General features: G+C 41.3%; 1 protein-coding gene across 1 annotated transcript in view; it reads right to left on the reverse strand.

Moving 5' to 3' along the window:
- Positions 1-6,149: 6,149 nt before the first annotated feature.
- The window catches only part of CACUL1 (CDK2 associated cullin domain 1), a 37,427-nt gene continuing 16,017 nt past the window's right edge, over positions 6,150-27,559 (reverse strand). The window contains exons 4-10 of the mRNA XM_081005272.1: positions 22,630-22,725; positions 18,662-18,764; positions 15,387-15,476; positions 14,128-14,266; positions 11,993-12,036; positions 10,020-11,143; positions 6,150-9,643 (exon numbers count right to left, since the gene is read on the reverse strand). Coding sequence (XP_080861398.1) covers positions 11,103-11,143; positions 11,993-12,036; positions 14,128-14,266; positions 15,387-15,476; positions 18,662-18,764; positions 22,630-22,725 — 513 coding nt within the window. The 3' untranslated portion in view covers positions 6,150-9,643; positions 10,020-11,102. The remainder of the gene's footprint in view (positions 9,644-10,019; positions 11,144-11,992; positions 12,037-14,127; positions 14,267-15,386; positions 15,477-18,661; positions 18,765-22,629; positions 22,726-27,559) is intronic.

Below are 27,559 nucleotides of genomic sequence, written 5' to 3' on the forward strand. Positions count from 1 at the left end.
AATGGCTTCCATTGTATTCAATATCTCTCGCCAATTACTTGAGGACAAGTCCAAAATAAATGTAACAGGCTTGCATTTGACATCTCCAGTAATTATCATCCTGAAGATTGTGTTTTCTGCAAATGAACAAACATCAGATACTAAGTTGCAAGTTATATAAATTCTATTTTAATGTCACTGGAATCAGATTTATACAACCACACCCATTCTTCTGCAATAATTGGTTCACCAAATCTTCTCTCCGTATACCTTCAAAACTATATGTGTGATCCTGACTTCAGCAGTTGAAGCCATTTAGGTTTATCACATTGACAGCAATCAAAACAGCCTGTTACTTACATCCCTTGAGAATTGATAAGTGCGTCAGGTAAAGAAGTCAATGCAGTGGGATTGCAATGCCTAGCAAACTGTACGTTTTGTTATTTTCCAATCAACCCTTGTCAAAGGCAACAAACCTTCTAGAGGGAACAAGGAACCAGAGGAGTCAATCACACTTGATACAGCAATGTGCCTGCTTATATAACCAAACCCATGCATTTTACCTGAAATTTGTTGACAGACAATGCCATTTATCAGGTGAAGGAAAAGCTCAAGAGGCATTGTTCTGAAGCTTAGTAACCTGTGTGTTGCATCACAGATTGGCTTTCTTTTCAAAAATGAATCTGTGGTTCAAGAGAAGCTACACTAACACCTTCAATCCAATGCCATTCTAATTCCACTTTTTAAAATGCCACTGCTTATGTAGACTGTAAAGAGGAGAGGAGATATAGCCATCTTCTACATAGACAAACTCTGGCCCTCCAGATGTTTGGTACTACAATTCCCATCACCCCTGAACACTGGTCCTGTTAGCTAAACATCTGGAGGGCTGGAGTTTGCCTATGCCTGATCTAAAGGGCTGTCACATGGAGGATAGAGCAAGCTTGTTTTCTCCTGCTCTGGAGGCTGGGACCCAAACCAATGAATTCAAGATAAAAGCACCAGTAAGAGTTGTTCAAAAGTGGGGCCAACTCTCTCAGAAGGTGGTGGACTCAGCTAATATAAACAAATTTGCAAATTTGCAAAGCCATTTCCCCTAAAATAATGCATTTATGTGTGGGTGGGTGGGGTGTGTGTTTTACAGTAGTACCTTGGTTCTCAAACTTAATCTTTTCCGGAAGTCCATTCCAAAACCAAAGCATTCCAAAACCAAGGCGTGCTTTCCCATAAAAAGTAATGCAAAATGGATTCATTCCAGACTTTTAAAAACAACCCCTAAAACAGCAATTATCATGAATTTTACTATCTAACGAGACCATTCATCCATAAAATGAAAGCAATAAACAATGTACTGCAGTCACACAATCAATCAATCAATCAGTAGCTGAACTGGGTTCCACACAGTCACAAAAACAAAACAAAAAAACAGCGAAAACAAAAACGCAAAATAAATAGCAAAAACAGACAGACCTCAGCTTAACACTCAAAACAGAAGTGTAGCACTCAAATCGGAAGCGTAACACTCAAAATGAAGTACGTTCAGCTTCCGAAAAAAGTTCGCAAACCGGAACACTTCTGGGTGTGGGTTCCAAGTTGTTTGAGTACCAAGGCGTTTGAGAACCAAGGTACCACTTTATATGCATTTTTCAGTGCATGTACCAGTCAAACAGACATCTGTTAATGACTGGACTACTAACTGGGCCTTTCCAACTAATCTCAATGCATGGACTGGATGGTACTGGGAGAGGCATCTTTCATATATTACATTAGAAGAGACCCCATGTGTTTCTTAATGCCATCATAGATTAATCTTAGAGAAATGAGGCTCTGGCTTCTGTCACAGTTACCCTTGCCCCACTTATCCAAGATGTGAGAAGTTCCAGGCCACAGAACTTACCTGGAATTAGCTTTCTTTGGAGATTCAGACTAAACATCAGGAAGAACTTTCTGTCAGTAAGAGCTTTTTCAACAGTGGAACTGATTCTTGTGAGAGGTGGTGGACTCTCCTTCCTTGGTGGTTTTTTAACAGAGGTTGAATGGCCATCTGTCACGTATGAACTAGTTGAGATGCCTGCATTGCAGGGGGTTGGATTAGATGACCCTCAGGACCCCTTCCTACAGTTCTATGATTCTAAGTCACACACAGCAAACCTGATGTTTTCTAAGAATAGACAGGGACCCCCCCCCAATACACACACACACACACACACACACACACACACACACACCAAATGGACAAGTCAAGCCCTATGGGAATAGAGCATGCTCACTGAACACAGAATGCTGATAGACTGTTGAGAGGGAGATGCAGAAAAGTGGGTGAGAAAATGTAATTGAGCAACTGGGAAAGGATGATCGGGAAAGTGAGGCAAGTAGAGAGAAATGAAAACTTTCTCACTGCTGCCTGGTCCACAAGAGAAAAGGCCATTTTTAGATGTTCCCTGAGATGCCTAGAAAAATGAGAGGAGAAATTCAGGATTTTCATTTAGCTGCCATTGCCCATTCTCACACTGAAAATGGAGGGGGAGGGAAACCTCACCAGCACCCAAATATCCTCAGTGAGCAAGAAATACTGAGGGCTGGAGAGAGAAGTTTTGGATTTGATATCCCGCTTTATCACTACCCGAAGGAGTCTCAAAGCGGCTAACAATCTCCTTTCCCTTCCTCCCCCACAACAAACACTCTGTGAGACGAGAGTGAGGCTGAGGAACTTCAAAGAAGTGTGACTAGCCCAAGGTCACCCAGCAGCTGCATGTGGAGGAGCGGGGAAGCGAACCCGGTTCACCAGATTACAAGTTTACCGCTCTTAACCATACACCACACTGGAGATGACAGGGAGAAACTGAAAACAAAGGAAGGGTAACAGAATGACGTAACTAGCATTCTGAACTCAAGCTGCAGGCACCACTTTCCCCTTCCAATAGCAATGTGGCTCATTGGCTGGCTCAAATGGGTTGGAAACAAAATGGGGCTACCCGTAAGAATACAGGTTTCTGCATATCTGGGGGACCCTGAGCCACACAGATGTATATGGCTTCTAAAAGAAACCTACTCCGTTAGGACTATGTGCATAGTGGCTGGGCAGATAGCTCACTTAGGCAGGTGCAGCAACTCAGTGGTGGTGGTAGCCCAGGTCCTGGTGCAGGTGTTAATACCGGCTGCTCTGAAAGGAACAGAAGATGCTGCTATTTTGGAAGACAGAGTAGGAGCATGGATTGATAACAACCCTGTGTCTGGTGGAATGCATGAAAGCGGTACCTAGAGCTTGCAAGGTGGTCCTTGTGGGATAACTTAATGTTTGACAGCCGAAGGAGGGAGGGAAGGATGGCAGGTGGTGAGCGGTTGCAAGAGATCCCAATGGGCACAGAGAGTGGGGATGGGGGGCAGTCTGAGTAGTTTGGGGAGCTTCCTGCAGAAGAGAAGTGAACAAGCGTATCTGAAGGTGTTGGCTTGGCTTTTATAAGTGTACTATTAAGCTAGAGAAGTAGCCCTCGAGCAGATTCATTTCTCTCCTTGCCAGCTGAGGATTTTCAGTTTATCATTTGCTGGGTTGGAAGCAACAGTGATTGACAGTATCCAACAATTGTTTCTGACCTATGTGTCCCTCATGCCTACAAGGGAAGTCTGGCATATATGATGAAGCTCTAAAGTTGGGTTCAGAGTTTGAAAACATTTACTAACAACCTGATCCTGTGGCCTATCTACTAGGAAACAGGTCCCACATAATAATAATAATAATAATAATAATAATAATAATAATAAATTTTATTTATATCCCACCCTCCCAGCCGAAGCCGGGCTCAGAGCGGCTAACATCAAATGTATAACACATTAACATAAAATCAGAAAATCAATTAAAATACATCCTCAAATCAGATCAGGATCAGAATAAAATCCAATCAGATGGCAACCCGCAGATTAGGGTTGGGGACCTTAAATGCTCACCAGGCCCAACTGTTTGTGCTGAACTTATATGGGCCTGTGAGAAAAATTGGGAGGCCACTTTCATGCAAGTTCTTATGAAAGGGGAGAGGGAGTCAGACTGAACCCCGACCAAAGGCCTGGCAGAACAGCTCCCTTTTGCAGGCCCTGCGGAAAGATGTCAAGTCCCACAGGGCCCTAGTCTCTGGTGACAGAGCGTTCCACCAGATTGGCGCCACAGCCGAAAAAGCCCTGGCTCTAGTTGATGCCAGCCTAACCTCTCTGTGGCCTGGGACCTTAAGGATGTTTTTATTTGAAGACCGTAAGTTCCTCTGTGGGACATACCAGGAGAGGCGGTCCCGCAGGTACGAGGGTCCTAGGCCGTATAGGGCTTTAAAGGTTAAAACCAGCACCTTAAACCTGATCCTGTACTCCACCGGGAGCCAGTGCAGCTGGTATAGCACCGGGTGAATGTGATCTCGCCGTGAGGACCCAATAAGGAGTCTCGCTGCAGCATTCTGCACCCGCTGGAGTTTCCTACTCAGGAACAAGCCACATTATAATGATTTGTACTACAAATTTTACCTATGCTGACACGCCCCACTACTGCTTTCTCTTCAGCAGCTAATGCACCAATGCCAGTCAGCCTAGCAATGAGAATAAACTTTGTGGCTCCCACCCAATATCCAAGAGCTAAGGTAACTCAATATGCATGAGACCCCGCTGCCACATTTTGCCAAAGGGCCCGCCTGTTCACATCCTATGTCTGACCACTGCCCTCCACCTCACTCACATTTGTGGATAGGGCCTAATGGAGCCACTGATTCTGTTGGAAGGAGGAGTAAAGAAAACTCGGTAGGAACAGTCAACCTCACCCTCCAACCCAGGATATAAAGAACTGTATGTGAGCATTCCTGTTTATGAGGAGGGAAATTGGGGTCGCTGTTAGATGTGAACGTTGTGTATGTACCATGCAAACTCCATCTGCTCTCTTAAGTTTTAAGGGCAAGCAGGAGGTGCAATCACATAATTTCACTTGAGCAAATTAGTAGGTTCCCTTCTTACAATAGTGGTTGTCTAAGCCAACCCACCACGTTCACAATTAATAAGTCCTGGTAAAATGCCACAGCAACTATAGCATTCACTGCACAGTGGTACCTCTAGGCTAGGGAACCTCATACATGGGACTAACCCCAAGGGGACACATTATATTTTTTGCTGCTTGCTGATAAGAAATCTCCCACCACTATATGACAGATCCCTCAAGAGCATTGGCCTTCAGCTCTTAGGGGTCAGGACTCACTTCTGGGCCACAGCATGATCCAAGGTGGTTCGCAACAGAAGCACTACCACAAAACAAATATATGATAAACGATTAAGAAATGGGCCACCAAAATCTATCTTTGAGTTAAAGGTGGGTCTCAGATTCAGAAATAATAGGAGGCTACTGATCTAGAGAATACAGTTCCAAGGTTATCTCATTCCATCAGCAACAGAAAGCGCAATCACTAATATTATATGGAGGATAGAGGGGGAAGCCATCCTAATCGGCCTAGATGAATTTTTTTATTTAAAAAATTGTTTCAGAATAAGGGGTTTCTAGCCACACAATCACCCTACCCTAGCAACAAAAAACTGGCTGGCAGCTTTAGAAATTAGAAAGGTTCACCCAGAGGGTGGAAATACACGAGCAAACAAACCACTGAGCAGTGAAGTGGCTAAATCACAACACTTTTTGTGATGTCTTAAATATGAACTGCTGTTCCATTACCAACAAATGTAAACTGGCATAATTATGTCTGGCAGACAAAATAGGGATTCAGGAAATGAAGATCAAAAGATCACTATATATGCAAAGCACTTTCCACAGCTCTCCTGCTGCCTAAAAAAAGCAGCTAGGTATAAGACTGATGCTGAAAATTTGTTAATGTCAGTGAATGGCGTGTGAAGAGTTTGAACAGCCTGCAACTCCTATGTGCACTCTGCACAGTAATATATTCAACAGTATAATATTAGGAACCTTTGCACAATAGATCCGAGATGGAAATCTCAGAGAAAATAATGTCATTACTTCTCTGGCTGATTACTGCAGAAGCATCCTTCAAAAGGCAGGCAGAGTTTTCCTTGGGACACTTCTGCACTCACTGTGTAATGCCAGCACTATTACTGGCCATCAAAGTTTCTCTCAGCCAGGCAAACCAGTATGGATAAGTGGATGCAAGTTAAAAATGGAAACTTCAAAACCAAAATGTTTGTCTAAAAATATTTTAATAGAGCAAATTTCCCAAGAAACAATTCTGATATATAAGATGACACCTGATGCATAAAATTTTGCTATTTAGGTCTCATTTGAGGGGGGAAACAAAACACACACACACGTGTGGCAAGTTGTCTGATTCACAGAAGCACCATAGCTAAGACCATGCTGCTTTGGTTAAGTCATGGCTTTAGAGACCTGACACACTGACTGACCAAGAAAAATGTCTACAGAGTAACCATTGTTTCATATGTTTTGTTGTGTTCTTTCATGCTCAGCTCACAAAGATAAAACCCTTTGAAGATAAGGAAACAAATGATTTCAGCATTAGATGCCAAAACATACAGAAATCTTAATACTAATTTACAACATAACACAACATTTTTTTTATTTTTACAAAAAGTTTTCAGTATCCTAGTCAGGCAAGATGCTACATAGGGCTAAAACATTTTTTCCCCAAGAATGTGTAGAATATTGACATTAAAGGAAGGCTTTGTCCTAACTTTTAAAGAAGGACTGGTTTCAAAAAGGTAATGTCCTAAGACTCAACATTCAATGACACAAATAAAATTATATAACCTGAAACAAAAGTTGCATTCTACAGGTTATTTACAAATCACAAATTAGATACACGAGTTTAAAAAAAAAAAAGCAGCCCAACATACATAATAAACCTGCACTCTTGGAAATCAAAAGGGTGTTTTATATTAACATTCTCATCCGCTTGATTCTGGTAGCTCTAGTTCTGCCAACAACAAAATATCAAATGAGAATCCCATTCTAATCCGTAGTAACATAGACTATGCGGAATATATTCAGTCTCAAACAGTACCAACACTCCAAATGAAGGGAATTCCATGGCAATGGTATAAGTCACCATGAATACTTTCTGCTTATGTTTCCTTATTGTAGGGGTATATCTCATTGGTCAAAGCAAAATGGCAGAAAGGTGGAAGATTAACTACATGATCTTTCTGGTTAAACAAGAACCACAAATCCCAGGCATGATTGTCAACCTTCCACCCTTTCAGTGGTACCAAATATTTCACGTGCTTCAGATGGCTATCCCTCAGATTACTTTACCTCTGACCACTCTAAATGAAGATAAAGTGGACCAAATGGCAGAGGACCATTGGTAGGAAGTATATGATGGGTTATACTAAGCAATGTAGTGCTTTACCAGGGTGATCTGTAGTGTAGTGGCGACATTAACTGGGGAGGGCAGAACAATATGGGTTGCACCCAACTAAGTTGCCCCATGAGCACAAGGACTTCCACCTGTGCAATGGAACTTCCTGTCTCTCTCCTTGGTGCCCCTCAAATCTCTTCTGGAGGGTTGGAGGGGAAAGCCAGAACAGATTTGGAGGGGAGAAGGGAAAGGAAGTCCCACTGTGGAAAACCTTGCATTAATGAGATGACTTCAATGGATACAACTCTTAGGTTTCCATCTTTTAGAGAAGACCCAGTGCCATGGAATGACTGTAGGCATGGTGTCCCATATGCTTGGCTCCAGTCCTCATTCACTAACCAGAGCAGGGATGAGGAACCTATAACCCTCCAGATGCTGTTCAGACTACAGGTGATGATCCTCACTCCTGCTCTAGCAGTTGTAGCTCTGCCATCTTCTGCCACACAACTAAAGCCTGAATGGGAGGATTCTGAGGAGAATGCTGCAACAATAGGAATCACCTGGATGTAGCAAAGTACCCATCCTTAAAAATAAATAAATCATAAAAAAATTTTCATAACTGCGGAAGCAAGTAGCTTTTATATCAGGGATGTTGATTTTATTTTCTTCAATCTGTTTTTGTTTGGTTACTAAAACTACTAAGTTGTGCATACATTCTGCACACTCCCATTTTCCATATCCAAAGATATACTCAGTCAACTGGTGTGAGTGGCATTTGTACAGATACATTCTGCATTAAATACAGTATTGGATATATATGACCTCCCTACAAAAGATACCCCCCCCCCCGAACTTTTCAACATCAGGCCTTATGTGAACTCTGTCCTTGAGGGCAACTGAGGTCTGGTGGGTGGGGTGCCAACCTGGAGCAGATGCCAACTGGGCTAATGTAATTCTAGTGGCATGACTATGTACTTGCTCATCACATTCAATGACTGGGAGCTCAGCGTGCAAACTTATGGACACTGAGTGGGATGTCACAATATACTGCTCATGGTATCAATTTGCTGGAGATGAAACCACAAAAAATGTTACACTGGTAAAGGTCCTAGGTAGTCCATTGTTTCTAATGGAAAACATTCCACAGCAGAATCTGCTCTAACAAAATTATACCTGCCTCTCACTTAGTACTTTTCATCTAATTAATTGTTTCGAAGAAAAATACTGAACAAACCAAGAACATGCAAGGGATTAATTTTTAAAACATTTCAAAAATTAACAATCTGTAATTTCCTAGTGTCTTTCATTTGAATATCAAAAGAAAGGAGGACAGCCTATGTAAAAGTAGAAAGGAATTTTCTTGCCATATCTACTGTCATGGTTTCTTTGAAGTGATGCATAATTTTTGACCATTAACTAAGAGCCCAGTTTTCCCATCAGGTCTAAAAGATTTGTTGATATTGCAAGGGTTTTGTTGTTCTTTTTAAAACAAACCAACACTTTTTCCAAGTACCATTTTGCTATTTAAGATAATGCTCTCACACTATAATGGACAAGCATATCTCTCAAGAGTCCTACCCAATGAGATTTCAAAACTGTGCAGGGCACTCTGTGCACCAGATAAGCCCAGTGTGACCAGTGCACAAAAGTGGGGAAGGCATGTAATAAGATTATTTTTTTACTAATAAAGAGAGCTGCCATTTATTACTTCTGGAAATGCAAAATGCTTTCACTCCATGGCCTTCCACGGGCACAACACTTATATTAAAGGTTCATTCACAATGAACTTCCCCTGAGCACTAACTTCTCAGAACAACTGCATCCAGTTTGGCTTTGCTGTCTCAGTGGCAATCGATATCTGCACTTACCTTTTATTGCAGAGAACGACCTACTCTTTCTATTAAAAAACCTCCTCATTGTGTGATATCCAACTAAATCCTACCCAGAAGGGACCTGATGAAATCAATAGACGTTTAGTCATGACTAACAAGTCTGCTCTATAGATCTACTCTGAGTATGACCTAGCTGGTTACCACACATAAGACACAGGGGATCCCTTAGTTCTCTATGCATGCATGGTGCTTCTTCATAGAAAACACGGGGTGGGCAGGACAGCACCTTGTGACTTGCCTCTGATCTGGGACCAGAAGTAGAATACAGGGATCCAAATTCATCCCATATGAGGTACAGATTGCTGCATATATATTCATACCCACAATGCAGTGCAATCTATTGCAGGACGTTCAAGCTTTAACAAGAGGAAAAAAATCCTTTACGTGCAAATCAAGTACACAATTCACTTACCTTCTGAAAAGGGTACAAGCTTTTCATGGGTGTGTAAAATTGACCTAGAGTACCTTGCTACCCTATTGGGACGCGGGTGGCGCTGTGGGTAAAACCTCAGCGCCTAGGACTTGCCGATCGCATGGTCGGCGGTTCGAATCCCCGCGGCGGGGTGCGCTCCTGTCGTTCGGTCCCAGCGCCTGCCAACCTAGCAGTTCGAAAGCACCCCTGGGTGCAAGTAGATAAATAGGGACCGCTTACCAGCGGGAAGGTAAACGGCGTTTCCGTGTGCTGCGCTGGCTCGCCAGATGCAGCTTGTCACGCTGGCCACGTGACCCGGAAGTGTCTGCGGACAGCGCTGGCTCCCGGCCTATAGTGAGATGAGCGCACAACCCTAGAGTCTGGCAAGACTGGCCCGTACGGGCAGGGGTACCTTTACCTTTACCTTACCTTGCTACCCAGAGGTAAGCTACAAGCAAAGTTTCAGCTCCGTTCTTTAAATCTATTATAGCAGTCCAATAACAAGGTAATCAAACAAACAGATTATTTAAAACCATAAAGAAAAATCTATCTGTACTGTCACACTCCAACACGGTAGATGTGAGCCAATAACCTGACCCACAATGTCTTGTCAAATCCTTCTATCTGTATACACCAGCGTTTTAACTCTGAATTGAAATCACATGTGGGAACCGCTTTCTATCTGGGGTTTAAGTTTTTGCAATCATTACTGAAGCCAACAACAAAATACAATAAATGCTGAGACTTGCATTAATACTTCTCATGTGGAAGGAAACAGGGAACATAATTACAATTTTCGTTCACTCTTGTTTTCCTAAGTGATAGGTTGCAAGAAAATCTTGCAAATTTGCAGCATGTTTAATCAAATCACAGCTTAAGAGAGACAAAGCTGCAAAGCACCCAAGCTGAAAGCAAGGAGACGGGGGGCACAGAAGGACCTATTAATGGATATCAAAGGGGGGGGGGAATAGGGGGAAGGGGGCTGAATAGGTGAACTATATAGATCTGGAATGTCAAGAACCAATAACGTAAGACTGACTCTAGGATGCAAACTTTTTGTGGAACAAAAGAAATACTCCCAAGTGATCAATTTTTATTCTTTCTAAGCAAAACATTTCAGACAAAACCTAACGGGCACAAGCTCAGCAATGTCCACACATTTAGAAAGTGCAAAGTTTCTTTCAGAGGAAGCTGCTTTTTTTTTTTTTTTTTGGCTACCATGTTTTAGTATGCACTGGTCTTTTTAAAACAGAAACAAGAAGGTCTGCTCCTCACAGGATTGCTCAAGAAGAACTTGTCAAGACTGGTCACATTGTTCCAAGTTAGCCCCCAAATAGCAGCAAACAGATATTTTATTACATGGCAAGAAATATGTCCAAACTCCTCTTGTAGGTATAGCTTGCATCAAAGAACCTGAGTATCAGTAGAGCCCAACGGGGCTTCTGGATACCCTCCCTTCCAATGTCACTCCAGTGTCTGCTCCTACTGAGAATAAAATACTTGTTGCAGTCACTATCTGCATCCTCTTGAGCTTGCACACGAAGCGGAACCATCTAAAACAGTAAAAATAAAAAAACAAGTTTAAAGAGAAAAATGATTCAAGGTAGCATCTTTGCTGGTGCCCTCCCACCTGATCCATTATCTCAAAAGACAAGCATCCCACCCATTCTTCTATGCGTACAAATACCCTAAGAAACTTAAAGGACATCTTTCCATATGCCGGAAAAATACATAGATGGCTGTTAAGCCATAAAGCCCTAAACACCACCATATTATACAACACGATACAGTAGTTTCATCAGTTTGGAGCACCAAGGACTGCAGAACGACACTGTTCTGCAGAACGGACCTGCAAGATAAGGCCTGGGTATTTCTGATCCTGCCAATTCAAGTAGTATCCATTCAATGATATCATGCTGAAGGTAAAGTTAACCTACACACACATACTTCAGTGATCCAATACTAAATTTACAACTTCTTGAATCTTTTTTTGCTCATCTGTACAAACTTTATTATTACCAATATTTTAGAGATGTAGAGCAGGCATAGGCAAACTCGGCCCTCCAGATGTGTTGAGACTGCAATTCCCATCATCCCTGACCATTGGTCCTGTTAGCTAGGGATGATGGGAGTTGTAGTCCCAAAACATCTGGAGGGCCGAGTTTGCCTATGCCTGATGTAGAGGGAAGTGGAACTACAGAGAGCCAGTTTTTCTTACTCCTCAAGGTTACATTCCAAACCTTCTGCACCCTGGCACCTTCTCTTTGACCCGTGTTGCAAGTTGCCATACACAGGAACTTAACTTTGCAACTGTTGGTGAGAAGGAGTTGTTTGCTTCACTGTCTCAAACGAAGCGTCTGTTGTTAATCAAATAATTTATAATGGTAATCTAAATTACTTACTGTAGGTTAATTCTTCTCCAGCTCTTTTACGTGACTGGTCACCTCTTAAAAAAAAAAAAAAGGTAGCAATGGAAGGAATTATAGAAAGTTAGCATGAAGCATGACATCAACATAGAGTTCAAAAACAATACAAATAAAATATAATATTTATGTATGCCAGAAGAGCAACAATAACAGAAGGAACAGAATGTACCAGAATCAATTTATTCTGCCTGACAAGTATTATCCCTAATATTTAGGGCCAAGTTTTGAATTACTTGTGTGTCAGGGTTTTATTTCTGTATGGTCTTATTCAACACCAGCAGTTATTTGAAATGAGCAGCTGCAGAGGATAAGCAAATGATGTACTTACTTCCCATGCTGGCAGCATACCGCTCTGTGGTTAGTAACACTGGCATGTGAAGCAGACACACAATCTACCTATCCAACACAATGGCCACCTTTCTAAATGTTACAGGGACGGATCCAACCATGCAGAAGTAGCTATCCTACCCAAAAACATAACATGAGATTGACACCTATGACAACTTCCTTTTGGAGGTGAACAGCAACTTCAATGAGGGGCTGTTTTCATTAGGATGCCATAACCCTTTCCCATCCATGCTGCTAACAGCCCAGAATGGGCTATCTTAAAAAAATAATTATAATAACCAAGCATGTTAGCAAACATACATTTATTTAATGAGCCATCTAATTTTACCTAAAAGATCTGAGACACAAGGAGCAACCCTGCCATTAGTCACAGGAAAGCAGCTTTATTTAAGCAGCTTATTTAGAAACTGGGAAAGGGCAACAATTACTAACATGGGGAGTTTCATTTGGCATTTGTGCCTCAGCCATCAGACTAGTTAGTGTTTTGATGAAATTTCTCAAATTTACTATTTCTCCAAAGGGGTTTGAACTGAGCATCTTGGAAACCACACTGATAAGCTACTGAAAGAAATGCTTCCAAGCCAACATTGTTCCATTTAGTGAACAAAATAGAAGAGTTAACATTCCTCCAACATATGTATGACTCATAGCTAAGCTATTTTGTATTGTAAGTGACCTCTAGCACTACAGATAACTTATTCTCCTGGAACATTGCTAGTGCTAAATATCAGCCCCAAGGCTAAATTTACCCAGAGTCACTGGGGAACAGCAGTTTAAAATTCAAAATAAAAATAAAACAAGCACTTGATCAGATTTCCAGGCTAAAGTGATTAGGTGTAACTGCACAAGAAACCTACAGCCATTCTGCATGGATTCAAGTACAGTGGTACCTCGGGTTACATACGCTTCAGGTTACAGACTCCGCTAACCCAGAAATAATACCTCGGGTTAAGAACTTTGCTTCAGGATGGGAACAGAACTCGCGCGGCGGCGGCGCGGCAGAAGCAGGAGGCACCATTAACTAAAGTGGTGCTTCAGGTTAAGAACAGTTTCAGGTTAAGAACGGACCTCCGGAACGAATTAAGTATGTAACCAGAGGTACCACTGTACAACCTTTTAAGGAGAGTGTTGAGAGAACTCCTGCTTTTCCTGGCAAAAGCTGAAAGTGTGCACACATACACATAAGAAGGACATATAACAACAAACAAAGCAGAACAGTAAGAATTCCCATCCACTCCGCCATCACAACATTCAAAACTCTGGTAGCTGGTTTATCAAGGCTATCATGTGGCTTTAAGCAGACAGCTTTGGGTGCTTTTGTAGCAGTTGTTCAAAAGGCAATGTCTTTGTTTTGTCCTGTTCGCAGTCCTTGAAAACTGTCCCTATCCCTGATAGCTCCTCAGTGAACACATTCTCCACGGTCAATGGAAACACCAAGGAAGAGTACAAAGAAACACGTGCTCCTTCCGCAAAACATTTACAACAAGCAGACAGTACAGGGGTAGGGAATCAGTTGTTATTATTGCACTTTAAACTCTACTCTCAGGGCAGTTCATAAAATGTTTGCTTTACACACAAGCTGTTCTGACTTTTCTGGGCAAGTACAAGGACTGCTGGCAGCAATTATTCTGACTGTGGCTGCACTTTTATTTCAGCTCATAGTCATAGCCATGACTGACCCCACTCCCAAACCCCAACAACATCAATTTGAGACACTTGCTGAAAAAAACTGGGTACTAATTTTTAAATGCCAGGGTTATTACCTGGAAAATCCTTCCTGAATAAGTTCTTGTTGGAGTTTCTGGTCTTGAGCAGCATATTCCTCAAGCTCAGATTCTACAGCAGGAGGGAGGATGTTTGGAATAAATTTAGAAAATAAAGCTGGTGCCATCTGAACCCATTCTGTGTAGAAATGGAAAGTAATAGTGAATGAAACAAAATCACTCGCACGCACACACATTAATTCATATGGCAGGCCTGTAACATCCTAGCACTGAGCTTTCACACGACATAGAAAGGATAGCTCAGTTGGTTAGAGCGTGGTGCTGATAATGGCAAGATTGCAGGTTCAATCCCAGTATGAGACAGCTGTATTTCCTTGCACTGCAGTGGGCTGGACAAGATGATCCTCAGGGTCCCTTCCAAGTCTACAACTCTATGATTCTATGAAAGGATTAAATATTATCTTGCTGCATGCTAAATGCATGTACAAGGCATCAAATTGCTTAGCTGTAGAAGAGAAAGATGTGTGTCAGGGAGCAGCCTGGTGGAGTAGGTGTTCCCAGTGTTTCGACAGCAATCATAACCACAAACGTACCACAAATGCATCCAATTTCCCATGTGCCACACAGTTTAACTACACACCTTGACATTAATGGCTCTGATCTAGGACTTCACCTGCAAGTCCACAATCTGGCCAAAATAGATTATAAGAAAGGACTATAACACACACACACACACACACAGAGAGAGAGAGAGAGAGAGAGAGCGAGAGAGAGAGAGATACGCCTTCTTGTTGATCTGGTTATTGAGACTTGCCTAAAATATACCGCTCTTGAAGGCTTCAAAGCCAAGCCCTTTCATTTTTTGCCATGCATACATAAGCCAGGCCATGTCAACAGGGCAGAAGTCACAAAATCATGGAATTGTTGGAAGGGACCCTGAGGATCATCTAGTCCAACCCCCTGCTATGCAGAAAAATGCAGCTATCCCATCCAGGGACCAAACCTTCAACCATGGCATTATCAGCACCATGGAGACAAAGGAACTTGCTGCTTGATTTTCCAGGGACATCAGCCCTGTAAATTATAGACTATTCAAAAGAAAAATGATTTAGCTCATTTCCTATGTTTGTATTCCTTCTGTGAAGCGTAAGATACACTACATATCGATATTCTTTATATCTACTATCCATCAAAATGTGATCACCATTTCTCCCCCATTGTTTTATTGTTTTCTAAACAATGCGCTAAATCAATAAAGAGTATTTAAAATAATAATAAAAATAACAATAGTAATTTACCTGGCCTAAGCATATACAATCCTTTGACAATGTTTGCCATAGTGGAAGGGTCTATCCAAAAAGGCGTGGTCTGAGCTTCTAGGAGTAAAGCTGAAATGATAAAAGAAACTCACTTAAACATTAATTGTATGCCAATTAAGCAGGTAATGGTGGCATCCAAATAACCTTTTCAGAAGACAAAACTGAATGAACCATATTATCAATTGCAAATGAGGAATATTCTAATATTATCAGTTCAGAATGTTATCAATTCAGAATATTATCAATTCAGAAATGAGGAATATTCTAATATTTTCCATCAACCTTTTCCGAATATAAAGACAACTGCCTTTACCATCTTTCTTAACAACAGTATGAAAATACTGGATCCTTCCAATATCTATTGATACCCCCACATGACACAGTAAGAACTTTAAAGCCTGTTAAAACTTCCCAAGATAAGAAAACATTTTAAGCCTCTTAAAAATAAAATCAAGTAAAATAACAGTTTGTATTAAAAAACAGAGGAAAATCTCTGTATGCAATGGTAAGTTAACAGAAGAGTTTGAAGGTAACCCTGGGTGGGTTATGGGGACCCCCTGGTGTCCATGGACCACCAACTGGGAACCACTGCTGTAACTTAATGATGAACTGCATGGAAAATGTACTCACCCATTAATATAACTGGGTGGCCAAGAGTTCTTTTATTATGAGAAAATGGGTGAGGAGTTGGCTAATAATAATAATAATAATAATAATAATAATAATTTATTATTTATACCCCGCCATCTGGCTGGGTTTCCCCAGCCACTCTGGGCGGCTTCCAACAAAATATTAAAATACAATAGTCTGTTAAACATTAAAAGCTTCCCTGAACAGGGCTGCCTTCAGATGTCTTCTAAAAGTCTGGTAGTTGTTTTTCTCTTTGACATCTGGTGGGAGGGCGTTCCACAGGGTGGGTGCCACTACCGAAAAGGCCCTCTGCCTGGTTCCCTGTAACTTGGCTTCTCGCAGCAAGAGAACCGCCAGAAAGCCCTCGGCACTGGATCTCAGTGTCCAGGCAGAATGATGGGGGTGGAGACGCTCCTTCAGGCCCATGCACTTTCTCCACACCAGACATACATTTACAGACTGCTATCGTGTTTTGGTTGTCTTTTCTCCATACTAGAAAACCTAGCACATCAACCTTTTGATGGTTCCAAAAAATCCCTTGTAGTTACTGAGGTGACTCAGCCTTTTAATGTCTATTGATTACACCCAATAGCAGCGCAGGAAATTACTTCTTGACTTTTAACAATGCCTTTACATCTAAATGCCTTGACCTTTACACCTAAATAAAAAACTGCTGCCAGTTCATTCATATGTCAGACACATGAGTCAGTCTCACTAAAATTATAACGTTAATGATTTAGAAAAATTAACAGTTGCAAGTACAGTGGTACCTCGGGTTACAGACACTTCAGGTTGCAGACTCCGCTAACCCAGAAATAGTACCTCGGGTTAAGAACTTTGCTTCAGGATGAGAACAGAAATTGCGCAGTGGCGGCGCAGCAGCAGCAGGAGGCCCCATTAGCTAAAGTGGTGCCTCAGGTTGAGAACAATTTCAGGTTAAGAACAGACCTCCAGAACGAATTAAGTTCTTAACCCGATGTACTACTGTAAATGGAACTGACGCTGAAGCACTAAACAGCAAAAATGTAGAATACTACAAAATGGCATTGCTGGGTGTTCATTAGCTGTGGACTGGGATGTAAGAAGTGAAGAACAGACATTTCCTTTTATTGACTATGATCAGTTGTTTACCTTGATTTGATATAAGGGAATTTTAAATAAGTACTATTAAACTACTAGCAGAAAGCATTTAGATGCAATACTTATGGGACTTTAGGGTGTATCTAATAATTCTTACCTACACCTCAGTTGGGCTGATACATTGACAGTAAAAAGTTTACCTTAATCAAAGCCGATACAGTCAAACCTCGGTTGTTGAATGTAATCCGTTAAGGAAGACCGTTCTGCTACCGAAACATTCAGCAACCAAGGCACAGCTTCCAACTGGTTGCAAGAGCTTCCTGGACTTAAGCGGAAGCCGGGTCAGACGTTCGGCTTCCAAAAAACGTTCAAAAACTGGAGCATTTACTTCTTGGATTTTGGCATTTGGGAGCCGAAATATTCCAAAACAGAGCCGCTTGGGAACTGCGGTTTGACTGTATAGGTTCACAAAAAGCAGGTGGTGCAACTCTCCTAAAGACAGGCATGGAAAATTGCATGTTTCATGCTTCCACACATACAAAAAAATGAAATATGTAGCTCATTATATGCAGAAACCTGGTGACAGTTTATGAAAATGTCTGAAGAACAGAATTTCCATGAACGATTTCAATGGAGGCCAAAGTAATCACTGAAGTGTTCTTATTTTCTTACTGGGTTGGTTCGAATCCAGAGATAGTTGCTGTTTTGCCAATGTCAACATTGACATCTGAAGAGGACTGTTTCCATTTATAGCAAAAGATTTGTAAAAAAGTAACAAAAAGCTGGATGTTGTAGTAAGAACAAATCAACAGTGTGGCTGCAGACTTCCTGGCTTACAATGGTTTTTTTGTGAATGACCAGCATGCTACTGTATGCTTCCCAATGTTCCCACTGAACTCCTTTCCAGGCATGAGCAGGAAAAGCAAACTCGGAAGCCCAGATCTAAACTGTGGATCGTGGCTTGTTTCTCCTTAACTAACTTGATGAATAATCTTCACCTCCCATGGTTTAAGGTTAGCTAAAGATCAAGGCTTGCTAGGGAGAAACAAATCACAACCCCCTGTTCAGATGGAACAGGAAGTCTAGGCTTTCTGGTTAGTATATCCTGCTCATATCAGAGATGGAGTGCAGTGGAAGTGACTTGGCATGCTGCTTGTTCACAATAAAACCACAAAAAGCCAGAAAATCTGTGGATGGAGCCAGTTTTTCCCAGTGATGCATTATGACTGTATTTTAGTACAACTTAATACTGTCAAAGACATCTGCTTCAAACCTCTTCAGCAGATAGCTGTATTTATTGAAATAATCAATCATACTGCATTTTCTAATATAGGCCAGGAATAAATGACATCCATCATCTGGTCTTCAAAGCCTATTTTGAAATGAGCTATTAAAGGTTCCTTGATATAATATTTGGTCTTAGACTTTTTACCTGTTCAATTTCCCCATTAATACTGAAACTTCAGCATTTTGTAACTCCACAATACGAAAGAAGCCAATTAACTTAATATTTTAGAAAACGTAAGCCCAAGAACTTTACTTACGCATTAGGCTGTAAATGTGCTTTTCTGCAACATGTTCCGTAAACAGTTTTATAAGGTCATTTTTTAAGTCTCGATTAAGCTTGGTTTCTATGTAAAACTTATTCTGAAAAACAAAACAGAAGAAACCATGTTAACTGTTTTGGATTTACAGCAACACAAAAAAAGGCCTGTGAAAATCTTCAGAAAAGCATCATTCATCATCACTCCTTAGAACCTTTGTTGTTGTTGCTTTTGAGCACTGCATTTCTTCAGGGATAAACTATTGGTGACCACATGGTGGTGGTAGACATGGGCTGTACTAGAGACACAAGTGGCCCAACTTCTATTATTATACATTGTTGTTATTACAAGGTATTTATAGGCAGCTTTCCTGCATGATACCCATTTCAAGGGGAGAGAGGAAATCAACAATACAGAAGATAAAAACCACTAGATCACCCCAAGATTTAGGAATTCTTTTCTCTTTCTCTCTCTGCCACTCCCTTTTCCCTTGTTTGCCACATGCATGAAATTAGGCCAAGGGGTGCTTGAAATGAAAATGATGGCTGCATGTTGCTCATACCTGATATAAAGTAAACATAGCTTTCTTTGAAAGTGATTCTAACAACTTTTGCTACCCCATTACGGTACATAGAAAGTGTTCACAGAGTGATAAAACAGTTCAATGTAAAACCACAGTAGAGCTATCTTGCTTATCAGTACTGCAGGCATCACATATTTCTACAGGAGCCATTTCCTGCTTGTATCACTGCTGTTCTTCAGCATCACACATCAGTTGCCATTATGGTCCTCCATATAGCAAGCATATAAAATGAATATTAATGATACCTGTCAAGCACCAGATCTGCCCAGCTGTCCCCACTATTACTTATTTATTTAATTGCATTTATATACCACCTTCTCCCCCAATGAGCTCAAGGTGGTTCACATAGCTCTCCTCCTCATTTGATCCTCACAACAACCCTGTTAAGTAGGCAAGACTGAGAGACAGTGCCTGGTCTAAGGTCACCCAGTGTGCTTCATGGCTGAGTAGGAATTCAAATCCTGGTCTCCCAGGTCATAGCCCAACATTAACCATTATGCCACACTATATTCTACCACTATCAAATTCAACCTAGCAGATGTCAGGAGACAAAATGTGCTGGGGCTTCTAAGGTGATGATGATTTTTTAACATAGAGCAAAGAGAAAAACACATCATGTTTTGAATCCTCCATCCAAATGGCTCCTTAAACCAAGGTTACATTTACCAAAATGGAATGTCTACTTGTCATTTTGGGGCAAATCAGCTCGAAAGTCTTATTTTTCAAATGACGGACTGCCTGTTAAACATCTGGCTAGTTCAGATGACAACCTTGAGCTGGGTTAAAAACTCTGAGGACTTAAAGAAGAAACATCACTTGATCCAGGGACAGTCCACATATATATTGGCCTATTCTGACCTCTTTTTCTTAATGGTGACTGCTCCTGCTCAGGCTGCACAGAAAAAGCATTTCGGTTCCTGAAATTCATTCCAAGTGTACAGATGAAATATATTTGATAGAATTCTACAGGAAGTGGTATTAGGGTGTGAAAATAGTCCAGATCCAATGATCCTCAGGCTTGAGTGCCATTGGGAGATGAGAATACAGAAATTATTATATGAATCTAAGTGAGTGAAGTCTATTGGATTCAGCAGAAACACACAGTTGATTCAGAGACAGAGCAAAACGAGAACCAAGACATTAAATCTGACTAAAGCAACAGTTAACACACTGCCCACTTCATACTCCATTTAGAATCACTACAGACCTGAACATACCACCCAGAGATTTCAGCCAAATACAAGACACCTCCAAGCACTTCATTTTCTCTTGAGAGACACATGCTTCAAAACAACTTCAAAACGTTCCTCACAAAAGGTCAATTGTGAACTACTAGCACATATTCTGATAACACTAAAGCCCTTCAGTACCGTTCAGAATTTTTATCATTTAGTCAAAAGTCATTTTAAAAAATCAAATCAAGAAATATTACAACACAAAAGAAAGGCTACATAATGACCAGTTCAGGTAGTTTTAAAGGACAACACAATAATCTTTACAACATCCATTTTAGTTGTTGCCATGGCAAATAATATAACCCTCCTAATGTGTGTATCATTATTCAATACTATGAAGGATAGCTAATGGGATGCTCTCTAAAAGCAATGGTACCAAGGATACCAGCTAATCAGTTTTCTGGTGACAGTTTGGAGATGCGCCTAGATCCAGTCATGGGAGTTACAAATGGCCTCCACGGACCAAGAGTTTTCTAACAGCTTAGCTTGGTTTGTCAGCCGAGATTTCTGGAGAGAAACATAAAAAGCACCTGAAAAGATTTTAAGTTACGTATCTTTAAAGGCTGTTAACGAAACACAAGTTTGCATTGTTCCAGTGTTCTTTTAGGACTACAGATAACATGAGCTTAAGTCAAAGCGTTATAAATAGTCTCTGTGGTACAGTCATTTAAATCAAACAAATACTAAGCAATAAAATTATGGCACATATTTGTAAATCTTATCTGTGACCTGCCGATACACTTCTTTTTAAAATCTGAGATCTAGTAACAGTTGGCTCTACGTGGGTAAGAGAGTTTTGACAAAACCCAAATCATAACTGTGCATAAACAAATCCTATTTTTGAGATGGTGTGTTGACAGAGGGTTGTTTTTAATTACAAGCTTATTTTGGTACATTAAAAACACAGCTAGAGCCAAAATTCAATAAATGAATGAAGTGCTCTTGCAATAATAAGCATTACAACTTCTGCTTCTTGGCATGGGACCAGCAAAGTAGATCAGAACTCTCTTGACATGCACAGTTATCAAATTTCTCAAATCGGTTTGCAGTGTTTTAGCTGCAAGACATTTTAGAGCAGAACCCATCTAATACCCCTTCCTCATGTAAATCACATTAACATATCCAATGTAAGTGCATGTTTTGAATTAAATAGTCTGAATATGTAAAAAAAAACAAAAAACCAAGAAGCAAACCTTACTGATCCAGGAAAGATTATGCAAGATACAAAATGTCTATAAATATGAAAGCCTGGTAACCCATCTGCAAGAAAATAAATGTACATGCACTCTTAAGCTTAACACACCAAGCTAATGGCAAAACTGATTCTTCCAAATGAGTGCTTATACCAATTTTAGAACACTCATGAGCAATGCTTGATGCAGTACAACCATACTCAACCCGAGTGGTTGCCATGCAACTCCAGGCACTCTTAGATGAGATTAAGTTAACTGTAACCCGAGTTATGCAAGCATGCCCTCTTTGCTGCACCTTTCTGCAGTCCCTTATAACGCCTCCCAAGCAGCCAAGGGGGAAACGGGTAAAAAACAAGTACAGACAGCTTGTATGAGCCAAACCTCATGGTTGCATTGCAGATTGACCAATGCTGCTGGGTTTCAATACCACCAGCCATGGCATGCTTCTGGACAGGCTGTTTGGGTTGAGAACAGAATGCACCGTGTTATGATGGTTCTGTTCCTAACTGAGAGGTTAATTTCAGAAGGTGCTGCTGGGGGATAAAAGAGTGCAGCACAGAAGTACCTCAGCACACTAGGCAGGTTCTGTTATGGCCTGGGCTTTAATTAAACTAGTGGAATAAGTCCAAGTGAGCCCATGAGGGATAACTCAGTTGGTAGAGCATGAGACTCTGAATCACAGGTTTATGGGTTTGAGCCCCACTTTGAGTGAAAGATTCCTGAATTGCAGAGGGTTGAACTAGATGATCCTCGTGGTCCCTTCCAACTCTACAATTCTATGATTCTATTCCATGAGCAGAGAGAGGAAATCTGTGCTTCTAGCAGGAGATCATCCCACTTAACTCCCAATGTAAGTCTTCAGGAGAATCTAATTGCTGACCACTGCTATACCTCGCACCTAATCAGTTCCTTCCTTCCAGACTATGCACAATTTGAAAAAGTATTCTAAAAACTTACCATATATATGAAAAGAGGCACAATGCTCTGTAATGCTCCCATGTACTGTCCAAGTGCTATGTTAAACCTTTCGATGTAGATGTCTGGAGGGCTGGCCTGCAAGAAAGAAAACATAGCTGCCTTACTAGAATGAAGTAACCAGGTTGGACTTGCAGGTAAAAAACAAGACTAAATAAGGTGAAGTAATACAATATCTAGGGTCATATTGGCTAAATGCACTACTAATTTGTCCTTAAGTCGGGGGAAAGAGCTTGCTCAAAAAGAGAAAATGTGCAGGGAGAGCCAAAAAGAGCACCATTATATCTGCTGATATAATATCATATTAATCAGTGATGGGTAGCCTGCGGCTTACAAGCTTCATTAGGCCAGCCAGGATGTTTTGAGTGAACCAAGGACACTTTTCCATGCTTGATGTCCTATGATGTCAAGTGTGGGAAAGTTCAAGAAAGAATTCAAGTCATGGCAGGAAAGAAAGAAAAAAGATTTCCTTTGCTGCTATGAGTTGAAGTTTCAATTATCTAGTGCCAGGTGATTAGCAGGTGGTTGATTACGCTCACTTTTCCAAGTGGTCTGTAGAGTGCCACTTTTAGAAACCTGCTGTATACCAACAGGGAAATCACTCCATGAGTGTGTAACCTTATGTAACCAAAATGGGAAGTTATCAGCAGGCTTGGGCAAATCCCCAATGTTTGTAGGTAAAAAATGTGGTGGGCAGGGAATACTAAGGAAGGGAGAGGACCTGAAACCAAGCCAATGAGGACTGAGCATGCTCAGTAGCCACAGAATGTCAAATGTCTGTTGCAGGGGACAGGGGGATGGTATGGAATATCCCAGAAAAGGGCATGGCTGGCTGGAATCTGGAACTGAGGCACTGCACCATAGTCGTCCAGGTTCTACTTGCTCCAGGTTTTATAAAGCATGAAGAACATCAGTACACACACATTCTATTAGACTTTTCAGGGGGGAGGGGAAATCCGGTTAAATTATTATTTATATTCAAGCAAAAGAATGTGTGTTTGTATCCTAATTTTCCTAAAGAGCATCTAAGAATTGTTGAAGGAATCATTATATCTGTACTCTATTCTGCACTAACATTACAATTACTGCAACACTTACTGACCAAGAAATGCTTTTAGCAATCATAATTGGGTCTTGATGACGTCAAGTGTGGGAAGGTTTAAGAACGAATTCAAGTGATGGCAGGAAAGAAAGAAAGAAAGAAAGAAAGAAAGAAAGAAAGAAAGAAAGAAAGAAAGAAAATCTTCCTTTGTTGCTATGGGTTGAAGGATCTCTTCTTGAAAGGGACACTTCAGAATATTCCAAGAAGTCGGCATCAATTTAATGTAATTATTTATGTTCTGAAGAGGAGCATTTGCTCTTCCACTTGTAACTGAATATGCTGAATACACATCAAAATTCAACAGTAATTCTCTTTAAAACTCAGGCCCAACAAATCCCAAGTTGCATATGCAATTCATGGAGGGAAGCTTGTCTAGCACAAACTGATTTCCGCTTGTGCAACAGGACTTCCATCCCTCCAGTCCTGCCCCTGTGTGCGCTCTCCTCAAATCTGTTCCAGAGGGTTGGGAGAACCCCTAAATAATGCCGAGAGTGTATAGGGGAAGAAGAGGGAGGAAGTCCCACTTTGCAAGCAGAAATTCTTGTGCAGACGCAACCCTAATGCAGTGCTATGCTAAATACAAACCTATACAACTATCTGAAGAACTCCCTAATAAGTTAATTGCTGGCACTTATTTTTTTTTAAACAAGCTGCACAATGAATTGGTGCAAAATGTTGCAACAGGCTAACACAGCTACGTTACCCCTCTGAAAATACGACTGAGAGTTAGTTTAATTTTTTTTCAATTTAGTTTAATTTTGAATCACATCTGCAAAAACCAGAACCCTTTGCTTCACACATACCCTCTGCCCGCAAAAATGTTTATCCCATGTTGTAGAAAAGATTTCCAAAACCTAATGTATAATAGAGATAATCTTTTGGCATAAAAAAAATGTGATTCTCACAGTATTTCTGTCAGTTTTCCTTAGTATAGAATGAAAAGTGATTTTCCGAGACTGCTAAATTAAAAATTCATATAAACTGTGAAGAAGTTCAAAAGATACCTAGGGAGTTCTTGTATGCATAATTAAATTCATTATTAGATCAAGTGCATACTGTAACAACTTTCAAACAGACTTGCAAGGGCAACAGGTCTTCCAGCATTATACTTATTTTTAAGCACAAACTTTTTCAGCTGATACTTTCTTATTGAAGCATGTTCCTTTTTCTTCATTATATTCCTTTTATTTTCCAGCAACAGTATTTAAGAATTGCCAATCTGTTTGCTTGAAATTTCTCTGTATGAATTATCATCATTCTTTTTAAAAAGTTATGCTTCACTTCTACAAGCTACTATACGGGAGGATTATTTCCAGCACTATGATTAGGGTACAAAGGATGGTTTTGCACTGATGCTGGAAGCCAAACCTAAGTCCTACCTTTCAGTTTCAAGTCTTAACAAGTTAAAATTACCCCTTCAGGATGAAATTGCTCAATGCTAAACTCAAAATGAAATACTGAAATGCATTCAACCATTTGAACGGTTGGAAATGGAGAAAAACACCACAACATAAGGCCAACCAGAAAAAGTGATGATTAGCTAACATTTCATTTATATAAAGAAAAGATTAGTATCACCCAGAAAAGAAAGAAACTGAGGACGGGGGAAGCACAATTTTTCCATATGAAGGACTACAGAAATACAGTGGGACCTCGGGTTGCGAACGTGATCTGTGCGGGAGGCACATTTCCAACTCGCAGCGTTCGCAACCCACAGCGCCGCGTCTGTGCACGCGCATGATGCGATTCAGCACTTCTGCGCATGCACAAAGCACAATTTAGCGTTTTTGCGCATTAGCGAGCACCGAAACCTGGAAGTAACCCATTCTAGTACTTCTGGGTTCAGTGCGGTCCATAACCTGAAAACGCACAACCCACAGCGTTCGTAACCTGAAATATGACTGTATCTAAAAACCTGCAAACCTCTACTAACACTGCTGCTAAGAACGTCTTGCTCCAATAAACATTTTTGCTTAAGATTTTGCTTAAAGGTAAAGGTAAAGGGACCCCTGACCATTAGGTCCAGTCGTGACCGACTCTGGGGTTGCGGCGCTCATCACGCTTTACTGGCCGAGGGAGCCGGTGTACAGCTTCCAGGTCATGTGGCCAGCATGACTAAGCTGCTTCTCGCGAACGAGAGCAGCGCACGGAAACGCCGTTTACCTTTCCGCCGGAGCGGTACCTATTTATCTACTTGCACTTTGGCGTGCTTTTGAACTGCTAGGTTGGCAGGAGCTGGGACCGAGCAATGGTAGATCACCCTGTTGCGGGGATTTGAACATCCGACCTTCTGATCGGCAAGTCCTAGGCTCTGTGGTTTAACCCACAGCGCCACCCGTGTCTTTTAAGATTTTGCTTAACCGAGGTTCAATTCAGCAGGTAATATTAAGAGTTTTGCAAGGCACAAGAGCAGACTTCCTCAGGAGCTTGTGGACTCTCCTTCCTTGGAGGTTTTTATACAGAGGTTGGATGACTATCTGTCCTGGATGGTTTAGGTGAGATTCCTGCATTGCAGGCGGTTGGACTAGATGACCCTTCAGGTCCCTTCAACTCTACAATTCTGTGATTACTTTCATATTTTCAGGGGAGAATGAAGGTTTGCCTTATGCTGCTTCTTACCATAAAATAATTTAAGAGGTGGCGATGGTGGGTATTTTTGCTTGTACATTATTTAACATGCTAGAAGCTTCATATTGAATGCCTTGACTTTTGAGTGTCTGCTTGTGCTTGGGGGGAGGGGACTGCCTTCCAGCAAGCCTTACGAGGTGATGATGGCTGCGTGCAAGGCTGTCTGCAGAGTACTGGAGAAGTTGTGGACAAATTATTTTCAAGCAGAGCAGCAGAGCATTTTTGAAGAAGTTAAAGGAAGTTTCCAACCCGCCCTTCCAACCCATCCACTGTTCTGATCTAACAACAATAAGAATAACCACCCGTTGATTTTCAGTGTTGCACAGGCAGCATTTCGAATTCCACGAACCTAAAGAAACATTAAGAAACCAGAGATACAGTTTGCAGAAAAGTACAGAGAGAGAATACCATTTGGCCAACTTAGGGCACTTGGCTGACATTTCGTTTCACCATAGTGAGGGGTAAAGACATCCCAAATCACTTGCTATTCAGCCCTAGCAAAGGTGCTGCACACCTCTAGTAAAAGTATGTGCTCCTCTTCCTTCCAAGCCACTGCATGCAGAGCTGGTGTGGGGATAGAGTGTGTTAAAATTCCTGCCCCATGATTACAGTTATGGGATTGTTGTCTATCACATGATGGTGTATGTTTTCATTCCACAGAGTGGGAAGTGACAGAGACAGGATATTTGTGTTACTGTGTTCCGTGAAGTGGGACTATTGTCCTTTGCTCTTTCTCTTTGCTGTCTGATGCTAGAGAGAAAGGGAGCCATGTTGCAGCGCTCCGTGTGTGTTTATATGTAAATAAAGTAGATTAGCCAAAATGCTGAGTTGCTGAGGTCTGTTACACAAACCGCGAACACTCTGCAGATCCCTAAGTGTGCCGGTGTCTGTTGGCATCGGTCGCTGTGATGTTTGGGCAGAAGAAATCTTTTGAAGCTTCCGAACGATCGACCAGGAGGGAGAGAACATGCCAGTCAGGCATGTGTCTCTACCAGGGTCCTACTCGAGAGTAGGATGAGCTCCTGACAGAGAGGGGCTTGCCAAGGACCCCCTGCCCCTGAAAAGCAGAAAGACAAAGACAACCTATTTCCATCTTCCCCTCCACAATTTAGAGTTAGGCAGGAACGGCAGAGTTGTGCCTTATTTTGGCCCTCCACTTACATCCAGCAAGGGTGGAGCCAA

Source organism: Podarcis pityusensis (genome assembly GCF_964106645.2).
Source record: "Podarcis pityusensis genome assembly, chromosome: 5".
NCBI lineage: Eukaryota > Metazoa > Chordata > Lepidosauria > Squamata > Lacertidae > Podarcis > Podarcis pityusensis.